Source organism: Notothenia rossii (assembly GCF_949606895.1).
Source record: "Notothenia rossii genome assembly, chromosome: 9".
NCBI classification, from domain to species: domain Eukaryota; kingdom Metazoa; phylum Chordata; class Actinopteri; order Perciformes; family Nototheniidae; genus Notothenia; species Notothenia rossii.
In genome coordinates, this window is record NC_136907.1 from 63,746,441 (window position 1) to 63,772,426 (window position 25,986).

Sequence of the window (25,986 nt, forward strand, 5' to 3'; positions counted from 1 at the left end):
TCCAGGGTTGCAAACTCTCACGCATCTGGGGTGTGACACACGCTTTCACTCTCAATCTCACGCTCTCACGCTGCCCAAACTATTCTCACGCCAAAAACAAGAATACCGAAGACTAGAAACGTTTTTGAAAACTTTTGTCAGGTAGTGATTGTCTTCTCAATAGAACATCTTTGATAATGTCTTCTGGCCAATCAGAATCAAGATAACGGCGTGGTGCTGTTACAGAAAGTCCCGACGGAGAATACTTTTGCTGTAGTACATCTCTATATATACATCGATACAACATTACGTGTTGATAGAAATCAACACGTAAAGAAATAAGACCCCACGGTTTGATGATTGATAGGTATGTGGGCTTTCTTTCATTTTGACACACAGAACAATGGGGGCTATCCACCCTTATCCACACTGTAAAGTAATTCACACAGCCTCTTCCCTCTCCTCTCTGTGAGGAGCAGCAGGTTCAGCTTTCAGAACAAAGTAACAAAAAACAAAAATGGCATTCATTTTTTTAAATATGTCGTGTAGTAATAGATTTATTTTTTTTTCTTCTCAAGAGAGTACCAGAATGTGTGTTTTATGTTAGTATTTCAAAAAATCTCGTGGGGGAGAATCCCCCCAGACCCCCCTGCAGGGGTTGGGATTTCAGCATGTCAACTCTTTCACCTGTGGAGAAATTGCAGGATTGGCTCCAGGTCGCCCTTTTTATTTACTACAAGACAAATGTGCCTTTTTATTTCATATAGTTCAATTTGGATTGAGACAGGGAAATTATCTAAACCTGGTGCGTGGCGTTTCACTGTCAAGGGGAGCGTGTATGTAATTACATTGCAAATACTGATTTGAGCCCCACCACTGTATGGGTTAGCCCTACCATAGATTACCCAACAAAAATACTCTGGAGCCGACCCATATTGCCATGGCCGGATTAGTACCTCCAGGGGCCCCTGGGCACTGAGCGCTCATGGTGGTTGCTCAACTAAGTGATCAGTATATGTGATGGAAGATAGTGTGTGTGTGTGTGTGTGTGTGTGTGTGTGTATGTGTGTGTGTGTGTGTGTGTGTGTGTGTGAGAGAGAGAGAGAGTGAATAAGTGTGTATGAGAGACAGTGGATCTTAACTTTTAGAAGTGTTTCTTTCTTGACTTTCTCTTTGAAAAGTTTGTGAATAGGTCATAAAAATCCAGATCCCTCACAAGATCAGACTCGATGGCCATCAAAGAAAGGGCTGAAAGTCTCTTCTGAGCCATGGTTGTCCTAAGTTCATTTTTGATGCGTTTTAAGCTGTGAAAAGGACCTATCACCATGGTTACAGGCAGTGTGAGAAAAATCCTGAGCGCAACAAAAACATTGGGGAATGTTTTCTGTAGTCCATGTTTAAGCACCACCTGCAGTCTGTTTGCAGGAGTTTTATCTGGCTCTGTCCTGACAAAAGCCCTAAACTGGATCAGCTCATCTCCTAATGACTTATCCAAGTCAGTAGGATATGATGAGGAGAGAATATTGGCCCTTCTAGGGAGATCAGTGTCATCACAGCACATGTCAAATAGGACTCCAAAGTGATCATTTATGACTTTGTATGCATCCAGGCATTTGCTAAGTCCTGAGAGCAACCTGTCAATAATTACATTGAATGTCTCAACCTGGAATTGTTTACTGCCAGTCAGTGCCACCTCGTGCTCCACTGTCTCGTCATCAAATCCTCGTCTTTTACCAACACGGTGAGTCTCGTGCTGGTATGTCTGTGTCACGCCGGTGACGGCCCGGGCAGATGTCTCAAAGTCCGAAAATGTCCCTCGTAGTGATGCAACATAAGTGCGCAGAAATTCCAAAAGTCGCACAGCGGTCATTAGGTCAATGTCTTTCTTTTGCAAGCCAGTGCTCGTAAGGTTGAATTGGTGCAGTACAGTGTCCCAAAATATTGTCAGCAGAGCAGTCTCTAGTTTCCCAAGTTTGCCACACAGCGCAGAGGCCTCTCGCCTTGTGTCCTGACGCTCTTTTTCATCAGCCACCAACATTTGTAAAGCCCCTCTAATACCTCATTCACACCAACGGTGTTTCAGGGCCGGTTCGGAGCTGGAGCTTGAAAAGCACCGGGTTTTCCTGTTCCGCAGTGGAGCAGCCTCTTAGCTCCGGAATCCGGTTCATTTCGAGCACCAAAAAATTGTCCCGCCAGAGCAAAAGCACCACATACGCCACGCTTACGTCGAGGCGTGGGCATGGGCGGGATCAACTCCTGAACAACAACAAAAAGCCTGCGTTTTATCCAGTTTGTACACAACGATGGAGAAACTTAACAAGCAGCAGTGGTCCACTGAAGAGACCAGCTACCTACTGGGAATCTAGTCTTCCGAAGAGGTACAGAGGAAGCTGGAGCACAATCGGCCATTGTTGTTGTTGTCGGTGTCAGCTGTGAGGGGTTTCCGCGCGGTTTGGCTTTATGAAGCAGGCACGCAAACGGTTACGTCATGACGCAAACGATGACGCAATGACGCAGCACCAGTCGGACTCTGGGCAGTGTGAAAAGAGCCGGAGCTAAACCGAAGAACCGGTTCTGAACCTGAAAAGCTCTAGCACGGAGCTTGAACCGGAGTTGTGTTGGTGTGAATGAGGTATTATTGCAGTGTAATTCTCACAAAGAGCTCTTGTGGAGTCTCCTCTGCAGCTTCATCTTGTACAGGAGAGAGATTTTAGCGTCAGTGTGACGTTTTCAGTGAACACTATATTCCATCGGTGGGTAAGCAGAGCAAAAAGCATAAAGTGCTTGAAGTATATAAAAAAACTGGCTTGCTTCACGACAACTATTTTCACCAACCAAATTCAAAGAGTGTGCTGCGCACGGAATGTAATGTATGAGTGGGTTGCTTTTCTTGAGATGAGCTTGCAGCCCATTATATTTTCCTGACATGTTGGATGCGTTGTCATAAGCCTGGCCACGGCAGTTTGAGAGATCCAGCCCCATATCAATGACCATCTTCATCACACAAGATGAAAAAAAAAATAATGTTTTTTTTTTTTTTCATCTTGTCACTGAGGGCCCTCTTTACTCAAGGGCCCCTGGGCACTTGCCCAGGTTGCCCACATGGTTAATCCAGCCTTGCATATTGCGCATGCGCAGATCTAAAATCCAGTAGAAATTATAAAAAAGTAAAAGTCTGCTGCTTATTGTTCTACTAGGCCAAAATAGAGTCAAAGACTATATGAGAGTGAGAGTGTGTTAATTAATATATTTGGCAGTTTGGAGAAAGTCTGTAGATTTGTTTGTGTCTGTGTGTTTCATGTATAGTCCTCTCGCGATAATTAATTTTGTTGGATACATTTTCCCGGAAATTATTGTGATAATATTGTCGGCACCGTTGTATGACCACTTTAGACCACTGACATAATGATAATATATAATAATAATTCAAGTACATCCTTTCATACTGCTAGTCACCTCCTCATGTAAATGGCAATTTGTCGAGTTCATTTTTATTTATCGTACGATACGTCAATTAATTGCTTATTGGCACACAATAAAACAGTGGAAACAAACATGTGTCTGACTTTCATTAGTGAAAAACTGTGTGACCTTTATAGTCTGTGTCCAATATTGTGTATTTGTATATATTGTATATATATATCCTATATATATGCTAAGGTCCCGCTGCTGACACGATAGCAGTGATTTTGTGCGCATATGTGTAATTAAACCCATGATATCAAAATCTCACTCCAGCCAGGTGCCCAAAGTTGGCAACCCTGACCTACACACTGTACCACACACACACCTACACACTGTACCACACACACACCTACAGCTCCTAAAGCATAATCAGGCTACAGCCGTTGTGTATTTTATTATGTGAAGCACTAAATGGTCTTAGAAAAATATCGACTCTTTGTTTGTAGTTATCTACTAAACTAAAGCAAATAAAGAGAGTTGGCCTGTTATACTGAGTGATATATATATTATACACACTGCTCTGCTTTCTGCACGGACCTCACAGCTGTTCTCTCTGGAAACATCGCGACGCGATGAAAGCAGTTTCTAAAATAATATCCAGGGAATGCATACAGAGCTGTCATTGGCTGAGATAAGTCCGGCCGTGCGTCACGCCTCCACCGTTCCCGGAAATGCATCCGCGGAGGAGCCGTGGAGGAACCATGTATCCTCAGTTATAGCTCCTCCAGAGAGCCTCCTCGACGCTCGATCCTCGGTCCTCGGTGTGCATTTAGAGAAATGAGATGTCCTTCAAAATGGCGCGCTGAAAGTCACTACTGGAGGACCGAGGAGTCGAGGAGTCGAGGAGGGGAAATTTGAATATTGAGAAGCCTCTAAGGAAACCACGAGAAGCAGGGAAATTAGTTTTAAGAGCAATGGGACGTCGTTTTCTCCGGAGCGTCACGTGAAGCGACGTCCGTTTGTGATGACGCCGCACAGCTGATCGTCTGACAGCAGCCAGATCTGTGCATGCACTGCATCGTCCAATCAGCGAGCGATACACAGTAAGGGGGCGGGGCGAGTGTCTGAGGATTTCACCGGAGGATGGTCTGGTGGTTCCTCGATTATCGCTCCTCCGTTATCGCTCCTGGGAAAGATGGTGTTTGTTACAAAATGTTGGAACACATGACAGATAACACTCTAGTCATTGTGTTAAGGTTGTTTAATAGGGTGTGGGATTCTGGCCAACTTCCTTCAGTGTGGAAACAAGCGATAATAGTGCCCATCCGCCAGGGAAAGACCCTTCAGATCCATCTAGCTACAGACCTATTGCCCTGACATCTCATTTATGCAAAATCATGGAAAGAATGGTTACAGAAAGGTTAACATATATCTTAGAAAGTAAAGCTCTGTTCTCCCCATATCAATGTGGGTTCCGCAGGGGTCGGAATACAATGGATTCTATATTGTGCTTAGAATCAGACATCAGGACAGCACAGACCAACAAGGAAGTAGTGATTGCAGTCTTCTTTGATATTGAAAAGGCTTATGACATGCTCTGGAAGGAAGGACTACTAATCAAGTTCCGATATCGTTAAAATTGTATGAGCAACCTCTTGAACAGGTAAACACAATAAGATTTCTTGATGTTTGGTTTGACGGAAAGTTAACATGGAGCAATCATATAGGAAAAGTTCAAAATAAGTGTAAAAAGGTCAACAATGTACTTCGGTGTTTGGCGGAAAAGGAGTGGGGAGCAAGTAGGTCATCACTACAGAACTTATATTGGGCACTCATGGGACCAGTATTTCATTATGGGTGTATAGCGTTCATGGCAGCAGCAGAATCAAACCTTAAAAAACTGGATGTCCTAAAAACTCAGGCCCTAGTGGAGCTTTTAAAACATCTCCAGTATCAGCAATACAGGTGGAAATGGGACAAATGCCTTTAAGGATAAGAAGAGTGAAGTTAATGTTGGCATACTGGGTAAACCTTCAGGGGCATTGCGATAGTCATCCTGCGAAAAGTATTTTGAAAGACTGCTGGGAGCACAATGAGTCCCATTTAACAAGTTTTGGATGGATTGGCGATGTTAAAGCAGCAAGTATAGGTTTGAATCAAATACAGTATTGCCCCACAGTTCCAATCTCGTCCATTCCACCCTGGTTGTTCCCATTGCCAAGTGTAGACCTCAATAAAGGGAGTTAAAGGAAAAGAAAGAACTACCAGTATGGCGCCAGTATAGTCCAGAATTATTTCTAATTTTATATAAAATGCAAAACAAAGGCATGCAACTCGTTTCATCTGGGTTCCTGCTCATGTTGGTGTGGAGGGTAATGAACAGGTGGATATTCTGACCAAACAAACACTCAGAATTATGAACATAGACATAGAAGTTCCACTCAGCAAAGCGGAGGTTAAGACATTCATACAGAAATATGCAAACAACATGGCAAGATCATTGGGACCTTAGTGATACAGGAAGACATCTTTATAAAATTCAAATGTATGTGGGGGATGGAAGGAAGGTAGGGTTTAAAAGAAGGCAGGAAAATGTCATTTCTCAGATGAGAATAGGTCAGGTCTTAATCATACATTAAGTATAATAGGAAAGCATCCAACCGGAAAGTTTATACAGTAGTACACTGTAGCCAGCCAGAAACTGTTGAGCATGCTGCTTTGCAGGAAATATAGTACTGAGAGAAATGTGCTTTTCCAGACACTGAAGAAAGCAAAATTCCATGACTTGTCGCTATCAGGGCTGTTAGGGAAAACATCAGGCAACATATATTGTTAGTGTTAGGCGGAGTGCGTTGCGGTGGAGATTTAATAGAACTCAGTAGTAGACAGCTTTCTTTAGCCTTCATTAGGCATATTTATTTATATCGTGGTAGGAGAGATGCGGTTGTACTGCCGCTCTGTATTCGATCCAAACAACATCTGATCGGATAAGATAGAGGCCACAGGTAGTGCAAGGTATAGTCAATAATGTCACGTCCTGGACGCACTGCAGACAACATTGCCTCAGGACACAATGAGCAAGGGCGCACATAATGGTACAACATTTAACACCCCCACTCGATCCTAGCTTATTGTGGTACATTTTCATAACAGAATACAAACAAAACAAATATTCTCCCCATTTGGCCTTCAATACAAAATAAACAACAAAAATACAATGGCACATATATGCATTTCTTGCACTTTAAGTGCCAAACAAATACTGAGCAAACTTTTTCAGTTGTAGCTTAGTGGCTGGTTATGTCATTAGGTCAGCTACCATGTTGTCAGTAGGACAATATTCCAAAGATATCCTCCCACTGTTCACAGTTTCTTGGATAAAGTGATATTTAATATCGATATGTTTGCACCGCTGCCGATTTACTGGATTTCTGGCAAGTGCAATAGCTCCTTGGTTGTGATCATAAACCTTGGTTTGCCCATATTGATACTCATCAATATCCTTGAGTAGCTGTTGTAAATACATACACTCCTGTATGGCTGATGCTAAGGCCATGTATTCTGCCTCGCAGGTAGACAGTGCAACTGTTGGTTGTTTTCTACTCTTCCATGAAATGAGAGAGCTTCTCTCACTCAGACTGGCACAGTACCCTGTGGTGCTACGTCTGTCTGTAACCTCTGAGGCCCAGTCTGCATCACTATGGACTATTAGGCCCAGTTTACCTGCGTCATCCTTTTTAAAGCATAATCAACAGTTGTAGTACCCTTAAGATACCTGAACACATGCTTCACAGTGCTCTAAGGCTCTTCACTTGGTTCAGCAAAATGCTGGGAAAGTTTACTGACCACAAAATTTAAATCTGGTCTAGTGCATGTAGCCAAATAGATCAGACTTCCTACTGCCTCTCTATACATCCTTGGCTCCTCAATTTTTTCAGCATTTTCTGTGTATTCAAGTTTAGACTCACATGGGGTTACTCTGACCCTACAATCTAGTGACTTGACCCTCTGACTGGTTAAAATCTATACTAAGAAAATTGTTTAATTTCCCCAGGTCCTTCATTTTAAACCTATCAGTGAGCATCATTTTGACACTTTTCAGAACCTCCTCATTGTTAGCAGCAATTATCAGATCATCAACCCATACAATCAGAATCACTTTTTCGTTTTGTTTTTCCCTTGTGTATTGACAGTGATCAGCAGGATTTTGTTCAAAACCATTTTCAGTGAGATATGCATGTAACAGACCATTCCAGTTTCTGCCTGACTGCTTTAGACCATACAGGGACTTCTGTAATTTGCATACTAACTTTTCTCCAGTTTTTGACTTTTTCTCATAACCTTCAGGTTGTTCCAAATAGACCTCACAATCAATGGGTGCATGCAGGTATGCAGTTTTCACATCCATTTGGTGTAAAACTAAATCTTCCTGCACTGCCTTTTGCATGACAATTCTAACAGTTGTCATGTCAGCTGTAGGTGAGAAAGTTTCCTCATAGTCAATGCCTTGTTTTTGGCTATAACCTTTTGCAACAAATCTTGCCTTATACTTGTCTGACCCATCAATATCACACTTGAGAGTATAGACCCACCTACCCCCCACTGCCTTTTTGCCTAGAGGCAACTGGGTGATCTTGAATGTGTCATTCTCTTCTAGTGACTGCATCTCGTCATTCATTGCATTGATCCACTGCCGTGACTTGGTTGACCCTATGGCCTTCTGGTAATTTTGTGGTATGTCACAAACTACTGTATCCTCAGTCTCATAATCCTCTGAGTGCTTTGGCTTTCTCCTAGCTCTAGGTGGGTTCTTTCTAGCCTCACTCTCAGTGCCTGGCTGTTCACATTCAGCCACAGAAACATCACCTTGAACACTGTGTGACCTGATGCATTTCCCATTTTTTCATCAACATTTTCCTCATTGTCAAGGACCCTGGGGTGTACCTCTCTGTCCTGACATTCAATGTGTTACCCAGGTGTCTGTGTTTCTTTCTCTTTGGCTGTCTTGTTTGTGAATTTCACCAACCTGTGTTTTTGGACCTTATCTGTGTCTGGACAGTACACAAGAAAACAGGGCCGTGGGAAGTAGGGGTGCTGAGGGTGCTGCAGCACCCCCTGGTGGATCACAGGGGATCTGCACTTCTACAAGATATAATACTAATATAATACAAAAAAAAAGAATTTTCAGCCTTGATGTAACAACATTCATAATTAAGTAAAGATAACACCCTTTTCACCCCGGTTACATTTTCCATTTGCCCTGTACGATGGGCGCTGTAGTGATGAAAGTGGGGGGTGTTGGCTCAGGCGCCCGCAGCTCACAGCCAAAGTGAGAGAGATAGAGAGAGGGGGTGCACAGGTACCGGCGGGGATTGTTGTTAGCTTCTGCTGCGCTAACGGATATAAGAAGCTGTTTCTACAATAATGTGGAGGAAGAGTTCTGTCCTGTCAGACTGAGAGGCTCAGTGAGGTAAAGGACTCTGAGGGTTTAGATAGTTCACTTTAGTCTAAATTATCTCAGTGAGTCTCAAACGTATTGATCACAATTATGTAAACAAATATTTCCAAGGCACACCTTTATAATTATTAGGATAAATAAAAACAGGTTTGAAATCATTCCAATGTATACTATAGGACAGTAAACCAAAATATTGTTTAAAGTTGGAGAGATTTAAAAATATGCATAAATAAATGTTAACTGGTCAAATAAGATATGAATGAACAACAAAAATAAAATAAGTTACATTTATTTGTTATTGGCTATGGTAGGTTATTGAAAATGTTCACATACTTATTTGATTAATAAAATGCAAACCGATCTTTTTAATATGGGTGTTTTGAGTTGTACCCCCTAGATCAGTCTCTAGTAATTGGGCGCTCAAAGTGCACCAGATTGAAGCATTTTACTTTAAAATGTTAAAAAAATCTTCCCGGGGGCGCAACTCCGGACCCCCCTAAAGGATTTGAAGTCCAGCCCCCAATTAAAACATATTATAATACTAAATACATTTGAAGCCTTTTTATATAAGCTGTCCACCATGTCAATATGTTTCTCTTTTCATAGTGTAGTGGTCTTTTGTAGAGGTTTTTCATTGCCAGCTAAAATCTTGCCGATAGGGCAGCACATTGGTCAGAAGCAGCCCTGGTGTCATCCCCACAGCACCCCCCATTTGAAATATGTTCCCACGGCTATGCAAGAAAAGCTGGACTGTTCTTATCATATCCAATAAAAATGCCCTGCTCACATCTGGAATCTAACTTCCCCTTCTCTTGTGTGTAGGCAAAACACACAGATCCACATTTCTGAAGTTTGGACATGTCTGGCTTCTTGCCTGTGAGCATCTCATAAGGTGTTTTCTTTGTGCGATTAATGTAACACCTGTTTCTTACATAGGCTACCGTCTGTACAGCATAATTCCACAGTGTGTCTGGCAACTTACTGTCTAACAGCATACACCTGCCCATTTCATAGAGGGTTCGCCAATCTCTCTCTGCTGTGCCGTTTTGGTCAGGTGAATAGGGTGCAGATGTCTCATGTCTAATCCTATTTTTGGTTAACAGTGATTTGAATTCTTCATAGTAAATTCGCCACAGTTGTCTGAACGTAAACATTTTACTTTTCCATAAGGTGCTGAGTCTGCCAAGAACCTCTCTGTGGCATGTATTGCATCACTTTTGGATTTGAGAAAATAAACAGTTATGGCACCCGAATAGTCGTCTGTAAAAGACTGTGCATATTTGTGCCCTTCTAAGCTTGGGGTTCTCATGGGACCGGCTAAATCAGTGTGGACCAGCTGTAAAGGTTCTGTAGCCTTTCTGTCTGGCTCCCTATTGCTTGTCTGGGTGAATTTTCCTTTTGTACAAATTTCACACAGCTGTGCTGGCCTGACTGCACTGCCTCTTATCTCCATGCCTTTTACCACACCCAGTAACTTTTGTACATCCTCATAATTGCAATGTCCCAAAATGTCATGCCAAGTTTGTATGTCGTGGCACACATTACATTTGTCAACATTTTTCTGAACAGTTGACAAGTAAAACAGATTACCACTTTCATGGAAGTCAAACCGGTTGTTACCACTCTTGGTGATCATGTGGCTGTCCCCCTTCTTGAAAGTGACTGTCGCTCCTCTATTTGTTGCTTTTGCCACTGACAAGATATCGTGTGGATACGTCGGCATATACAGTGCCTCATGCAGCTGTGCTCTTTGTTGACGTCCATCGTTGTCTAGCAGGTAGATCAGCGCCTTCCCTCTGCGTTGCGCCATCCCGCTGCATTTGGTCCCATCCACCAGCTTGATTGAATGGGTGTCGGGCTGGAATGTGTTGTCAAAGCTCTTGAACTTGGCGATATCGGTCACTATGTGGGATGTTGCTCCGGCGTCCACCATGGTGCCTTTCTTCTTTACGTTGGCTGATGGCCTCTCGCTGTTTGCCTGCCTGGCCATGAAGAAATGATCCTCGTCGCCGTTGTCCTCCTCTTCTTCCTCTGCAACCTTCCTAGCTCCGTGTTCTTTTCCCTTTTTCCTGCACAGGGACTCTGTGTGTGTGTTACTCTTGCAGTGACTGCACCACACTTTCTGGGTGCCCTTGCTTCTAATGTGTCCTTTTTCTCCACACTTGTAACAAGTCACTGAAGTCAGAGTGGGTTCTCCCAGGGCTCGAGCTTAAGGACGTCCCGTCGTCCCTGGGCTGAAAAGAATAGTGTCGGGGAGGATTAAAAATAATTTTGGGACGAATTTGGGGAAGAGTTAAAATAAAAATACTCTGCTAACTTTACTACAAACGGCAATGAAAATGAAACCGACTGCACGTTTTGTGTAGCACACAGTTATTAAACCTCCTTGTCAACATAAACACACACGCACAAAACATTTAGCAACTTACGAAATACACACACACACACACACACACACACAGTACGTAAACTGTGCCCGCGAATTCCTAGCCGCAAATTCGCGGGTCTAGCTACAGTAGGCTATGTACTGAGTGTGTGTATTTCGCGGGTTGAGTGAAGTAAATTGACAATGGTATCCCGTGGAGGAATTCTGAAATGTTTTACCGTTACAAATCACACATCATACATCACAAAAACGCACAGCAGAACCAGACCCTGGAGCGCCGGCCTCTTTATTTACTTACTCCTCTTCATCCCCTATGGGTAATAAGGCTGAGATGAGAACCCCCATCGTATTTAGTCCTTAGCAATATGCTGCGCCTCTCCCCATGTATGGATGGGTACCGAGCCCCGGTATTAAACGGGCTCCGCCCGGGCCGGAATTATTAAAGACAGTGGTAACGTTAAGCTCCGACGTTATCTGACTTTTTATCGGTACTGGAGACATTTAAAAAATATATGTCATATGTAGTATTGCTACATAAACATTATATCGCAGTTTTAGTTTATCCAACTCCGTTTCTAATATGCAATAAGACTACAACATGCGTCTATGATGTATTTTCGAGCTTTCCAATCCAGACGAGATCTCTCTCTCCCGTCTGTGTGCGAGGGGGCGGGGCAGTTTGTAAAGATCTCCTGACTGTGTTACAGACTGTCATCCTGGTTAGTGGTTACTCTGGGTTCTGTCTTCAGGACAGAGTGTTGGATTTTTGTGTTAATTGGATGGGACTTGATTTGATTCAATATTAGTAATTTTCTCGTTTGTGTGTTTGTTTAAATATATTTGGCCTTTGTCATGTGATTGACTGATTTACTCAAATAAAAAGGTTGATGAATTATCATCTAATGATTTGTATGATGTTTTATTTATGTTAAAGGTCACTTTGAATGATTTTAACTAATGATAAAGGAGAAAAACTAATATTTTAAATTCGGGACGGTCCACATTAATTTCGGGATGGCTTAGATTGTATTTCAGGACGGTTCCGGGAGGATGGTGAAAAAAGTTAGTCAAGAGCCCTGGGCTCTCCATTCTTCCTGTGTGTCTTGGTGCCTTGTCTACCTTGCCTTGTGTTAGTCTTCATCACACTGTCCATAGATCCAGTCGTCCTCATCTTCTCAGATTCTTCATAGACCCTCAGTCTTCTCTTGAAGTCTTTAAATGTAACATCGTCCTCGTTCTGTGTTACATGGACAGCCAGTGGCCTGAATGAATCTGGCAGTCCATTCAAAAATAATGGCTACAAGCAGCCCATCACTCATGTTCTCTTCTCAGGGTATATACAGGAATCCTGAAGTCAAATTTAATACTTTTTAAGACTTTTTTTTAAGACCCTCTCCATACATTTTAAGACCTCATCGCCACTTCAAGTTCTAACATTGGCGACACACTTTACCTCACATTTACTATATACAGTATTGATTGTAAGATAGCACAACTAAACCGTTTATGATAACTCCTTGTCATAATTCAGATAGAACAAAGCACAAGAGAATGAATTTTGTGACCAACCCAATGCAAGGTTTATTAGAAAAATTATTTAAACAATAAACAAAACAAATGGCAAAATGTTGTACTATGAAATATACATTAAACTTTGGTCAGCTTCAGCGGGGTAATGCCATGTAGGAGTTCACAAATACCCATCATGGCATGTGCCTCAATTCATTTGCTTTGCTGTCCCACTCTTTTTCGGTTTGTTCCAGCTCAATGCATTTCTCTTTGTGCCTCCTCCTGAGGGTGTTGGACTTTGTTAGCAGTTGAGCCATTAAAGATCCAGCTTTTCCCTCAGCCTGCTCAGCAAGTTGATCAGCATATTTCTGAAGGACGCCGCACACTTCTTTTAGGATCTTCCTTTTCTTTTTGAGCTGTTCTAGCTCATCTTCAACTGCTCTTTTCTTGAGGCTCTGTGTGGCACTCTGTCTCTTCTTCTGTTGTTGATCCAGGTAAATCCTGTACCTTGATCTTGCGAAGGCTGCAGAAGCCAGGAGCTCCTTAGTGAGTGGCACCTTTAGAACGCCTGAAGTGCCTGACAAATAATACATAGACTGTAAATTGTGCAGAAAGGATGATTTACAAAATAAAGTTTACATCAACCTCTCATTGAAATGACAAAATGAGTTTCAATATACATTTATTTGAAACTACACAATATGTAATGCAAGTTCATTTTATTTTTTAACAAATGTCCCTTCATTAGCATAATAAAATGGTAAAAAGGTCAATTTATCATATTAAACTGGCTGGATCAGTGTACAGGTAGAGCAAAGACATAGTAGGCCCATAACTGTATAGATCTATACATATACAGTACGTCTCTGAAAATATATCAAAATTACCTTGATGACAGATTCAGCACCAAGGCCTATGTCAGCATTCATCGGGGAGACCCAGTTCTTCTCATCAGCTGCATCGACTTTGGTGAGCTTCAGGGGGGTGATGTCCTCTAGGAGTTCACTCTTCACAAACCGTCTCAGTAGACTCTACCATATTATAAAGAAATATAAAAAAAGAAAAAGAAATCAATGACAGAACCATTAGTGTGGATTAATCAAATTCAGTTTAATTACTGTTATTATTACCTTCAGTAACTCAGCCAAGTCTTTAGCTAAGAAGGGCATCACTGGCTCATCAGTTTGACATTTTAACAGGAAGGGGCTGAAGGTCCTGGATATCGCAAAGAAGAACTGCAGCTTGGCTATGATGAGTGGATCCCCTTGTGCTGCTGCAATGGTGTCATAAGAGGCTGTGGCAGGGTTTGGGATCTTCTTGTTTTTGACACCATCCACGTACTTCTGTAGCATCGGCCAAATTTCAACCGCTCTCTCTGCCACACGGACATTTTCAACCCATCTGTGGCCGCAGAATGGTAGTGGGAAGCAGGAGGACCCTGTCAGACTGGTGAAGTCCTCTCTCCTCGCAGGAACATTGTATTGCTCTCAGGAGCCTCTCAAGCTGCCACATCGTAAAACCGGCCTTTACTGCGTTGTGGAGAGTGTGAAGGCCACAGCTTCCAACAAGGACAAGCTGAGCACCTCCATAGAGCTCTCCGTGCTCTTTCTGTAGAACATTCACCAATTTGAAGTTGACGTTGGGTCCATCCATGCTGACATAAGCTGCCTCATCTTCAGTTGTGCACCACATTCCTGTGAATTAACAGTAATAAATTAATGACAACAATCCTTGAAAGTGTATTCTTGAAATACAGGGTCATTCAGATGCACGGTAAGGTGCAACTATAGGTTTGTCACTCATAACATTTAAATTAGTCATTTATTTGGTGTTCAAATGTCATGAAGCAAGATTGCAATATTAACTTACATTTTATAATTGAAACACCTTACTGGTGGTATCTCCGTTCTCTCCTCGCACTGTGAATCGCGAGAAAGTTTCAGGGCGACAGAGACACAGAGCGTTCCCGTAACCATAGTAACTCACTCTCACCAGAGGGAGAGACGCTGTGCTGCTGCTGACCAGAGCCGTATAATAGAATCTATCTATTCTATCTATACGGCGCTGTTGCTGACTGAGATTACTCTGAGCAGCATGCTAAATTACCATATAATAGATCTTTATGTATATTTTTCGCATTTCCCCCGGTAATAACTTTTGTCGTAAAAATGTGTCGCTAGTCGCATCTTAAATAATACTCGCTAATTACCTAAGAGCATCTGAAAAGATGCCAAATCTACCAAAAATAGCCATGTGTGCAACAAAAGATTCAGTCGTTTACAAAGCACATAACTCATATTCATAATATATGTTTTGAAAATAAAAAAGACCTGGGATTGAAGAAAAAAGACACGTGGCTCAGGCAGGCCCTAAACATGAAATGCAAGTAGACTAGAGATACACTTACTTTAATGTGATGCAGCAAGTCCTTGGCACTTCCGTGTCCCAAAAATTGCGACCCAAGATACCTGGCCCGTACACAGCCATCATCCCAATAACGAATGTGGACGTCCATCTGTTCTGCTCTCGTCAAACATCAGCACAAACGGCCCAGCCTTGTTGATGCTATTAACGAGCTGTTCTTTAAAGTAAGGGGCCAAACCGAATCGGACTATGTACCCTGTTTTGTCTTTTCCACAGGCGAACTTCTTGGCTATTTCCGAATCTGGGAACATAGCTTGGAAAAGATCGGAAATCCCTTCATTGGAATTGATGGATTGGTGTTTAATTACGGTGTTTAGGCACCACAGAACCTCTGCCTGCAGCGTTGGAGTGGCGCCCAGCATCACTCGGAGGTCAGCAGTAGCGCTAGATGAAGTGTGAAGGATTATTTGAATTATTTGAAGGATTAAAGTAACGGGGTATGACAGGAAAGTAAAATCTGGTATATTCATTTTGGTGTCACCTTATATATGTTCATGTGTGTTAAATTTGAAGGGACAAAGTATCCTTTCCTCCCCCAATATATTGAGGTGAGAAGGAGACACCATATTTGGGAATAGTGCCAGACTCTGGAATGTTTCCCTCGTAAAAAAAGGGTGTGTTTACACAGGCTTGAAGCAGATGTGTGTGTGTGTTTTCATTGCAGTAAATAGATCTGCTACATGATTACTGGTCAACTATACCTCTGTTCTTATTCTTTCATGTGTGGGTACTAAATGGCTACAAACATTGTGGAGAAATTAGCTTAAACATCTTTTATTACTCTATATGAAATGGAAGCAGTTTTATGACAGGGACGAGAGAGCTGGAGGAGGGTAGCACATTCAGAAGAGGTTCAGTATGTCAATTGTCAGGGGAATCGACTTGTTTTCAATAGAGGTGTGTGGTTAGTTACTTTGTGTTAATAATAGCAGTATGTGTAAAGGAAGCTGGAAATATACAATGTGAAACCTTTTATTTGAAGTAAAGATGTGAACAATAGCTCAAACAAATGGAAGGGCTATAGGACTAATAAGGGTGTTCTCCATAGGTAAGCCTGTGTGAAGTTTGACTATTTGAAAAGCATCTCTAATACTGCTTAAGAGCATAGGTAATGTGTTCCTCGTTGTTATTGATATGAAAGTAATTAACATGTATTACGTATATTTAGCCAACTATAACAACTATATCTTAAAACATACTTTTAACTTGTGTGTGGCAGTCAGGAGGCGGGAAGATGGACACAGGGACCAAGGGCCATAAAGGAGATGTGTGTGTGCTGGCTACAAGCTGCTGTGTCGCACTGATTGGGTGCGACAGGCCATGTGTTGATCTCTGCCAATAAGATGACCTCTGGGGGAATGCACGTACACACCTCCTCCTGTGTTTTCGTATGAAAGCCTGTGTTTTCCTTTGGTTCGCGCTCTTGTTTTTCACCAGCCGTTCCTGAGACCTGTCTCACACACGTGGTAGAACCTGAGCCCGGAGTACTCTGCAGAGTGCTTCGTGATTTCTTTGTATTTGTATTTTGTATCGTTGCCTTGTATCATTAAAGCCGGATTATTGTTTCACTTGCATTCTGGTGTTTCTTAATTAATCCCTCTCTTCTCCCGAATTCACCTAGCTTGTCAAACGACACGCGGAGACGAGGTTGGTTTGCAACATCCTCTAAATCTCCAACAAGTGGTGACCCGACGTGTCTGAGTGGGGTGTTTTCGGGGAAGAGACCACCGGCGGCAAGCGGACGAATGGTCCGGAGAAGAGGCCTAGAATAATCTCTGACAACTAAAACGAGGATCCTTCAATTGAAAGGTGAGCAGACAAGCCTGTTTCTATCGAAGGTCTGTAATTGGCTAAACTAAATTTTAGAGTTGTCAGAGACATATTCCGGTGTCATAGTTGTTGCGGTGGAATATACAAATACATACTTTAGATAGGTAGGAAAGTTATATAACATAAAAGTGAATCAACGAGGTATGTAAGACGAAGGTGAAAGGCCCCGTACTTTTTTCAGAAAGGAGACGGCTGAAGACTCGTTGGGGGACGTCCAGTGACCGTTTTCAGACGGCATCCAGGAGACGAATCTGAATAACAATTCTTAGGTTCATAGGAATCGAAGTTGAGTTATAAGTAAAATCCAAAGGAGAGTAACGCAACCTTCAAAAAGCAATTTTGAAGTGACCGGACCTCATTAATCCTTTGTTCTGTGGGGGTTGAATCTGTGAACATTTACTGGTAACAAGGACAGTAAGTCAGATCAATAGATATGAAGTCTGTGAATATTGACTGGTAACAGAAACAGCCTAAGTCAGATCAATAGATATGAAGTCTGTGAATATTGACTGGTAACAGAAACAGCCTAAGTCAGATGAATAGATACGAAGTCATAATGAAGGGAAAAGTTTAACGAGAGGAGCGTGAGTTAAGAGCTTACGAGGACAGTGGGTTCAAGCAAAAAAAAAATTGAATAAGAGGATAGCAGAAGTGTTAATTGTTGAAAGAAGCCCCCCCTTTTCCAAAGGAGAGGCTGAGAGCTACAGCGGGGGAGAGAGAAGGGGGTGTCAGTATTTGTCTGTGAGAGTTTCCCCCACCCTTTTTCCTCTCGAGAGCAGCAGCGGCCCGGAGGGTGTCTGCTTGCTTTTGTCTCTAGTGATCTGAAGTTGGACTGAAATACATAGAAAATTAACAGATCAAGGTGTGATTTGAAGTGGAAGATATATTGAAATTAATAAACAATGATTTGCTGTTATTTAAATATAGTCTTTGACAACTGATTGATACCGTTGCATTGCGTTGTGAATTTCATGGTATTTATCATTAACTAAGGATTGTACTTAATTATACTTCAAGGAAAATTATGTTACATACAGTAACCTTAGGGGAAAGTAAAAAGAGATTTACTGAGAATATGAAGTACATTAAAATTAAGGTTTTATTCAAATTAAATATGATAGGTGGATTTTTCCATCTAGAATACGACATAGAAAGAGGAACATTTGTTAGACATGAAATAACGAACTCATTGGAAGAAATATATATATTGAGAGGTTATTTAGGAGTTGTTATCATATACAGTTACTCTCAGTTGAGGGTTGTTTAAAGTAGATAGGAAACGGAAAACGTAAACGATTCACCACAATGGTGTTTTTTAGTTTATGAAGAAGAAGTAGAGAGAAAAGTAAGGTTGTTGCTAAAATATAGAGAGTAAAAGTTATATAAAGTTAACTACTATTCGGGAGAATGTCATATTCTTGAATGAGTAACCTAAAATAAGTAAAGATGGTGAAATAGTTTGATTAAGGATACAACCGGTAACAACTGATTAAATACACAGTGATGGTGTACATGAACATTGAGAGTAGATTAAGTTGTTTTGTTCTTCATGCTTTTCACCAGAAGTCATTTGAATTGTTATTATTTTTAAGTAGTGTTGTTTTGTGTTATATTTCTAGACTATAATGTACCCACATGCATGTGGTTTCTTTGTCCCAGTTCATTTTAAAGTCAGCCGCCTCATGGCTAAATCTATTTGACCCCATGAGGTCAAGAGTCATTCTGTTAGACCACCATCTTGTGAAAGACAAATCATTGTTCTTTTGTCACATTTTGAATTAGAAAAGAGTTCATTTTGCTAGATCAATTTATCTATAAATGTTGTAGTGGGAGTTTTGTGTTTGCTAACATTTTTAGGAACGACAACACTAGGAGATGAGTAAACTCAAGAATCCGTGGAGTGTAAATACATTGAGAAAAACACATTTTTATACTCTAACTTTTTGCACATCATAGACAAGGAATTCAGACAATATAAATAAATATTCACCAAAAGTAATAAGTGAAATGGAAAGTAGACATGGGCCTACACTTGAGTCAAAGTATATTACTGTGATCTGATCAGTGTGCTCTGCAGGTCTACTATTGTTCTAAGTAACAGTGGGATTTAAAATATTGGAGAAAGTATGGAGATGTTCTTTCGTAGTGTGTGAAATATGTAATGCTTGAAACAGGTATTTCAATTTATGGAAGAAAATGGTTTCCTGAAAGACTCAGGTTGGGTAGATATGTAACAATGGATGAAACAATTTATAGAGGGAGTTTTTGTAATATCATTAGTAGACATTAATGGTGTTGTTTAGATGGCATTTAGCAACTAAGACATATAGTATGATTAGAAAGAGACAGAGTGGAAAGGGTTGGATTGATTCAATCTCAGTGTGCTAGATTTCTTATGGATAATGCGTCCCGGGACCTGGACTCCCCCTCTGAGTTAGAAAGGCTACGACCCCGTCCCTCCAAGCAGACAAAAGACCCAACCCAAAAGGAGGCTCCTCCTTCTCCATCAAACAGACAGAGAACCGGAGCTGAACCGTCTCCACCTGAGGCATCCAGAACCAAACCGCTTGCTGACATACAGAAATACTCTCATCAGTCCCTCAGACAGGGCATGAAGCTGAGCCACGAGATTTGGCACAGGAGCAGAGTGGGGGACATGAGAGCAGAATCCGCCCTCCATGAAGCAGCAGAGAGACTGTAAAGGGGAGATGAAATGCAAAGCAGTGCAAAGAACAGTGGCATGATGTGGGCTGCAGATGTGACTGGGCCAAAGGCTGCCTAAAACAGTTACAGCGGATGGATTCAAGAGCTGATGGACTGAAGAGAAGACAGAATCAGAGGAGTTGGCATAGTCGATTTGAAGTGAGGAGGTCGGGGTCACGGCTTGAGACAACCAGGGGAGGAGAAAAGGAAAACGGGAATGAGTGAGTTTACACATAAACACACTTATTCACAAAACGCGCATAGAAGACACCACATTTAAATAACTTGAATTGACTTGATAAATAAGTAAAGATAAAAAGAGGTATTAACCATGAATTAATCGATTGGTAAATTCAAAATAGCAGTAAAGAGGAAACTATTAATGTAAAATGAGAAAATCATCCTAAAAACACACTGAGGGTTAAAGGGGGAGACATGAGGGAAATATGCACTACACTTTAAGCAGGGGGTGTTTTGGAGTAGCACAGTGTAGAACCATATTCTTCAATCTTTCCATCATATTAATAAATTATTCTTCAAGAGATTTTTATTCATGTGTGAATAAAGCAGTGATTTCATTTGTTACAATATTGATTTCACCATTGTGGCATAGTTATTACCATAGGAGGGCTTTAGGATGGAAACTGTTTTTAATCCTTGATAGAGTAAAGGGTGATGGTTGCATGTTCGGACACCCAAGGTTCCACACACTGCTAAAGAGTTTAACATTGTTTTTAAGTAGACCGGAATTGAAGATAAATGAGTATAATGAGCTATGAAATGCAGAGCTACACAGATCCTAGTAATGTTTTGACTTAAGATAATAGTTATGTACACAAGTTTCTGAATTAGATTTATTACACATTTTAATACTACTTAGTTGTAAATAAATTGCAGTAGTAGTAGTACTATTATGAAGTGAGTTTTGTACCAAGTTGCAGGAAATGTGGGAAGCAGCCGTCCCGATGACAAGTTAGAGATATCTGACTTAAGGTGGTAATCGGGAATTGATAAATGATGGCGCTCCATATATGACTGATTTTTGTAGACAGAGGATACTGGCCTTTGCTGAAATATCAAAGTCTCTGCAGAGCACGACACATGGCCAATGAAACTGAGACCAAATGACCTTTGACCCTGACTGACAGTGTGACTTGAGAACAGCACTATCAATGACTGACTCTGGGGCTGACCAAACTTGACTTTACGACCTGACAGTGTGGGTGTGAATGAATTTCTGCATGTGATCAGTGTAACTGCATGATTCTAAAACAATAACTAACCGAGCATGTCTTTGGACTAATACATTATTTTGGAGCTCCATGGGAAACACAGGTTTCCTACAATTCCACGCATTTGGAAAAATGCACATGTGACCCGTTTCTAATTGCCACAGGAGTTGGCGGTTTGCAAATGTAAAACTCAAACTAAAATCTAAAGATTCTGTTTCTTTTAGGACTGCCAGCTGGGAATGAACACTTATTTTCCCTGGAGTGTTTACTGTGAAAGATGATGGATATACTTTTGTGAATGATGTTTGGTATTTTCTTATAACCACTGGTTACCTGAAGGTTTTCTTCCCATACAGGATTTTATTACACATGTTTACATGTGTAAAAAGGGGGAGTGTGGGATATTTTCATTTAGGGACTGGAAGAAACCTGCCGCCCCAACTCAGATGTTCAATCTGACCATTGATTGACAGTTTTAGATTTAACCTGCTCCATATCTGGGGATAAGATAATGTTTGATTAATGTTGACATGTTTCTAATATTGATTGAGTTATAACAGGTAACACAGATGCAGAATCAGTGGCCAAGGGGCTACTGAGAGAGGTAATTCCAGAATGAGAATGAGAAGGTGAACTGTGATAATGAAAACAATTTGGTAATATTTCAACAGGTATTAAAGTAACTGAGGTTTGAAATGTAGAAAGAACATATTACAGCTAAGTTAAAACATAGTAATGTAATGAGATAGAATTTAATTTAGACAACATCTTGTAACTAGCCTGGTAAAGAAGTAAAAGCCATAGACTGTTTAGATCATTAGGGGAATGTACATTTAATTTAAAGTCATAATAGAAAGACATTTGATGACAGTATGTTGAATTTCTGTATTCATTTTTCAGCTTGATAATATCCAAGCAGTGACAGGTAGAAGCAGTCTCGCCTGGAAATTATTCACTTTGTCAGTATCATGATTTTAGTTGTTTTTAATCCATAACATTAGTGTGTTTCTTTACCAGAAACATTAGCAGTTCATATTATATTTAGATTTTAAATGGGATCTCAAGGATTTCATTTATAATAACACAGATGCTTGTCAGGAATTCAGAGCTATTGAGATATGTTATTTAGTTCACCTGAAGATGTTGGGGTTTATTTTGTTGACACAGGCCAAGTATTAGAATTCTGAAGCGGCCTACCAGCGGTGGGTCAAACACCTGAGGGCCCAGAAGCCCTGAGCGTAGACTGGAGGGGTGGGTATCAGATTTCTCCACACAGGTTGCTGACGCCAAAAGGGGGACCCGAGGAGCAGGAGGCCGACACAGCGGAGTTCGTCTGGCTGAAGGTCGTCAGGCCTACGTGACTCAACCCCAGGTTCTCCGGCCTCTACAGAGTGACCCAGAGGACATCTCATGCCGTCCGCCGAGGAGCAAAGGGGGACATCTGGTACTACTGGAGCCAGTGTGCGGCGAGGAACACTCCGGCTAGGACCTTGGAGGACATCAGGATGGACCTGGCTATCGTCAACGCGGACATCCCTACAGCAGACGACTTGGAAGCAGGCATCAGCGGACTGGAGGAGAAGGACCTCGCGGACATCCTTACAGCAGACGACTTGGAAGGAGGCGTCAGCGGGCTGGGGGACTTCTCGAGGCAGCAGAGGAGTCTACTTCTCTCTGATCAGATTCATCAGTTCCACCTTTGAAGGAAAGGCCGCATCTCCCCCTCCCTATCAGCTGCCCTTGTTGGCGTATTCCGCTGAGGGGGGGGGCCCTGATGATTCAACAACACGCAAGGATGCTGCCGTCTGGCACTCAGGCTCTCACTCTGATAGTTTCTTCACTGTCATTGGAGGTTGTTTTCTGTTCTCAAAGGTTTAATGAAGAGGGACAGACACAGTATCAAAGAATGACAGTAGTTTGTTTCAAATGTCTTATGTGTGTTGGTCTCGTTAATGCGAGACCAAAAGGGGGAAATTGAAGGATTATTTGAATTATTTGAAGGATTAAAGTAACGGGGTATGACAGGAAAGTAAAATCTGGTATATTCATTTTGGTGTCACCTTATATATGTTCATGTGTGTTAAATTTGAAGGGACAAAGTATCCTTTCCTCCCCCAATATATTGAGGTGAGAAGGAGACACCATATTTGGGAATAGTGCCAGACTCTGGAATGTTTCCCTCGTAAAAAAAGGGTGTGTTTACACAGGCTTGAAGCAGATGTGTGTGTGTGTTTTCATTGCAGTAAATAGATCTGCTACATGATTACTGGTCAACTATACCTCTGTTCTTATTCTTTCATGTGTGGGTACTAAATGGCTACAAACATTGTGGAGAAATTAGCTTAAACATCTTTTATTACTCTATATGAAATGGAAGCAGTTTTATGACAGGGACGAGAGAGCTGGAGGAGGGTAGCACATTCAGAAGAGGTTCAGTATGTCAATTGTCAGGGGAATCGACTTGTTTTCAATAGAGGTGTGTGGTTAGTTACTTTGTGTTAATAATAGCAGTATGTGTAAAGGAAGCTGGAAATATACAATGTGAAACCTTTTATTTGAAGTAAAGATGTGAACAATAGCTCAAACAAATGGAAGGGCTATAGGACTAATAAGGGTGTTCTCCATAGGTAAGCCTGTGTGAAGTTTGACTATTTGAAAAGCATCTCTAATACTGCTTAAGAGCATAGGTAATGTGTTCCTCGTTGTTATTGATATGAAAGTAATTAACATGTATTACGTATATTTAGCCAACTATAACAACTATATCTTAAAACATACTTTTAACTTGTGTGTGGCAGTCAGGAGGCGGGAAGATGGACACAGGGACCAAGGGCCATAAAGGAGATGTGTGTGTGCTGGCTACAAGCTGCTGTGTCGCACTGATTGGGTGCGACAGGCCATGTGTTGATCTCTGCCAATAAGATGACCTCTGGGGGAATGCACGTACACACCTCCTCCTGTGTTTTCGTATGAAAGCCTGTGTTTTCCTTTGGTTCGCGCTCTTGTTTTTCACCAGCCGTTCCTGAGACCTGTCTCACACACGTGGTAGAACCTGAGCCCGGAGTACTCTGCAGAGTGCTTCGTGATTTCTTTGTATTTGTATTTTGTATCGTTGCCTTGTATCATTAAAGCCGGATTATTGTTTCACTTGCATTCTGGTGTTTCTTAATCAATCCCTCCCTTTTCCCGAATTCACCTAGCTTGTCAAACGACACGCGGAGACGAGGTTGGTTTGCAACATCCTCCAAATCTCCAACAAGTGGCGGAGGCTGTAGTAGCTTCAGCGATAGTGGGTGGGGGCGGTGATGTTGCGCAGAAATACGCGATTGAGACCTGCTGTCTGCGTCCCACAGCGGCTTTGTGGCTAGCACTTAGCATGTGGGACCGGACAGCTTTGATCCCCATCGAGGCAACACTAATCGCCTTCCGACACATGCAGCAGTAGGCCTCACGGTTATTCCCAGAGACGGGCCTCAGCCATGGTTCGAACTCCGTATCCTCCAACCATTTGGATGAAAACTTGCATTTTCCCATGTTGTAACCGGCGTAAACTGACCTTCGCGCGCTATCAAGCAGCAGTCATCAGTGAGAGTGCAATGTCATGTTCAGATGACGTAAAATCCAACGGGATGAAAAAAAAAAATAACTACACAGAATCACACTATACACCTACGCAATGATTAAATTCAGGCAAACTTTAGAATATAATTTATATACTTATTGCAAACAAGCTACAAAATGTAATACCTTGGAAAATGCAATTTAATACTTTTTAATACTTTTTAAAAGCCTTATTTTTTGCTAAATTGATTTATCAACTTTTAATACTTTTTAAGACCCCGCGGACACCCTGCCTTCTGCATCACGTAGAGCTGCAATTATATTCTCAGCCCTTATCATATAATCAGTAACAGTTTCATTGTCTGCCATTTGTATGGTGGTCAATGATGTATACAGGTTTGGAATCCTTGGCTTGCTTTTTCCTGAATAGTGCTCCCCAGGGCTTAATTTGAGCCGGAACACGCCGGAACATGTTCCGGCACCTCTGAAATTGGATCCGCCACCTCCCGTGTCACTATGAAAAAAAAAAACGCCAAAAAAAAAAAAACGACTGTTTGTTCGGTGTTCAATGTTGTTATATGTCTTGTTAGTGTTTATTCCCCATTGAAGTTCCTCAAAAATCTTGTGTTTGCCTTTTTGATGCGTTTACATTTTTAAGGTTTTTAGCGGGAGAGGGGGGGAGGGGGGAGACTAGAGGTGTGACACATAGCCTACGCTTGCGCTGGTTGAATACATAACAGTTAGCTTCGTGTCTACAATGTCAAAAAGACAACAAACTTTACTTAACTTTTTCAAAGTCAGTGATCAGCAGTCAGATCCAAAACGATCAAAAATAGTTTCCGAAAATCATGAGTGTGAAGACCACGGTGGACAGAGCAGTAGTATGCAGCCTACCATCGATGCTGCTAATGCACCTGTCGTTAGAGGGGATATTAGCGACCCCCACGGGGAAGGAGATGAAGGGGACGAGACGGATGATGTGAACTTGGAATCTGCGAGAGATAGTGATGGCGATGAAGCAGGTATTGTCAGGGACACTCACGATGGGCAAATCTGGACAGATGCCCAGTTTACAACGAAAAAAAAAAGTTATCCATGGCTGACAATGGAAACCACTGGACTGGGCTGTGCCATTTGCAAACAAGTGGGATCACTGGGTCCGGAAAAAACTGCAGGTGTGAAACTTGCAAAAGAATGGATCTCGGGCTCGGTGACATCATCTGCGCCCGATTTAAAAAAAAAGCAAAGAGCCTTAAGGAAAAAGGTTTTTGAGCATGGGAATACCAAAGCACACGCAATGGCATCAACTATTTTGGATAAGGCAAAGGCAAATGTATTTGTTAACACAGTAGTCAATGCCCAAAATGACCAGGTGCAAACGACTGCCAGAATCTTTCGCACAGCTTACAAGGAGGCCAAGCGTCATAGGCCATCTTATGGATTTGAACATGAGATAGACTGTCAGGAAATGAATGGTGTGGAAATGGGGAGGATTCTCC

The 25,986-nt window shown here is 41.7% G+C and overlaps 2 protein-coding genes across 6 annotated transcripts in view; both read right to left on the reverse strand.

Annotated features, from left to right (window-relative positions):
- Positions 1-137: 137 nt before the first annotated feature.
- The window catches only part of LOC307017638 (uncharacterized protein), a 45,733-nt gene continuing 19,884 nt past the window's right edge, over positions 138-25,986 (reverse strand). The window contains exons 6-7 of one of the 5 annotated variants that reach the window (XM_079647290.1): positions 12,348-12,465; positions 138-11,076 (exon numbers count right to left, since the gene is read on the reverse strand). In XM_079647290.1, coding sequence (XP_079503416.1) covers positions 11,024-11,076; positions 12,348-12,465 — 171 coding nt within the window. In that variant the 3' untranslated portion in view covers positions 138-11,023. Of the gene's footprint in view, positions 12,466-25,986 lie in introns of all 5 variants that reach the window. The other 4 variants (XM_079647291.1, XR_013802229.1, XM_079647289.1 and 1 more) reach the window with 4 other exon arrangements.
- Positions 12,473-15,551, reverse strand: LOC307017639 (uncharacterized protein). Its single transcript, XM_079647292.1, has 3 exons — positions 13,868-15,551; positions 13,625-13,768; positions 12,473-13,314 (listed from the first exon to the last, which is right to left on the reverse strand). Exons 1-3 carry the CDS (start codon positions 14,087-14,089, stop codon positions 13,297-13,299), a joined length of 384 nt encoding a protein of 127 aa, XP_079503418.1. The 5' UTR covers positions 14,090-15,551; the 3' UTR covers positions 12,473-13,296.

Excerpts from the sequence above, each read along its gene's own strand:
- LOC307017639 (XM_079647292.1), bottom strand. The coding sequence starts at position 14,089 with ATGCTACAGAAGTACGTGGATGGTGTCAAAAACAAGAAGATCCCAAAC. Across the intron at positions 13,769-13,867 it reads ACTTGGCTGAGTTACTGAAG|AGTCTACTGAGACGGTTTGT; the intron begins GTAATAATAACA and ends ATAATATGGTAG.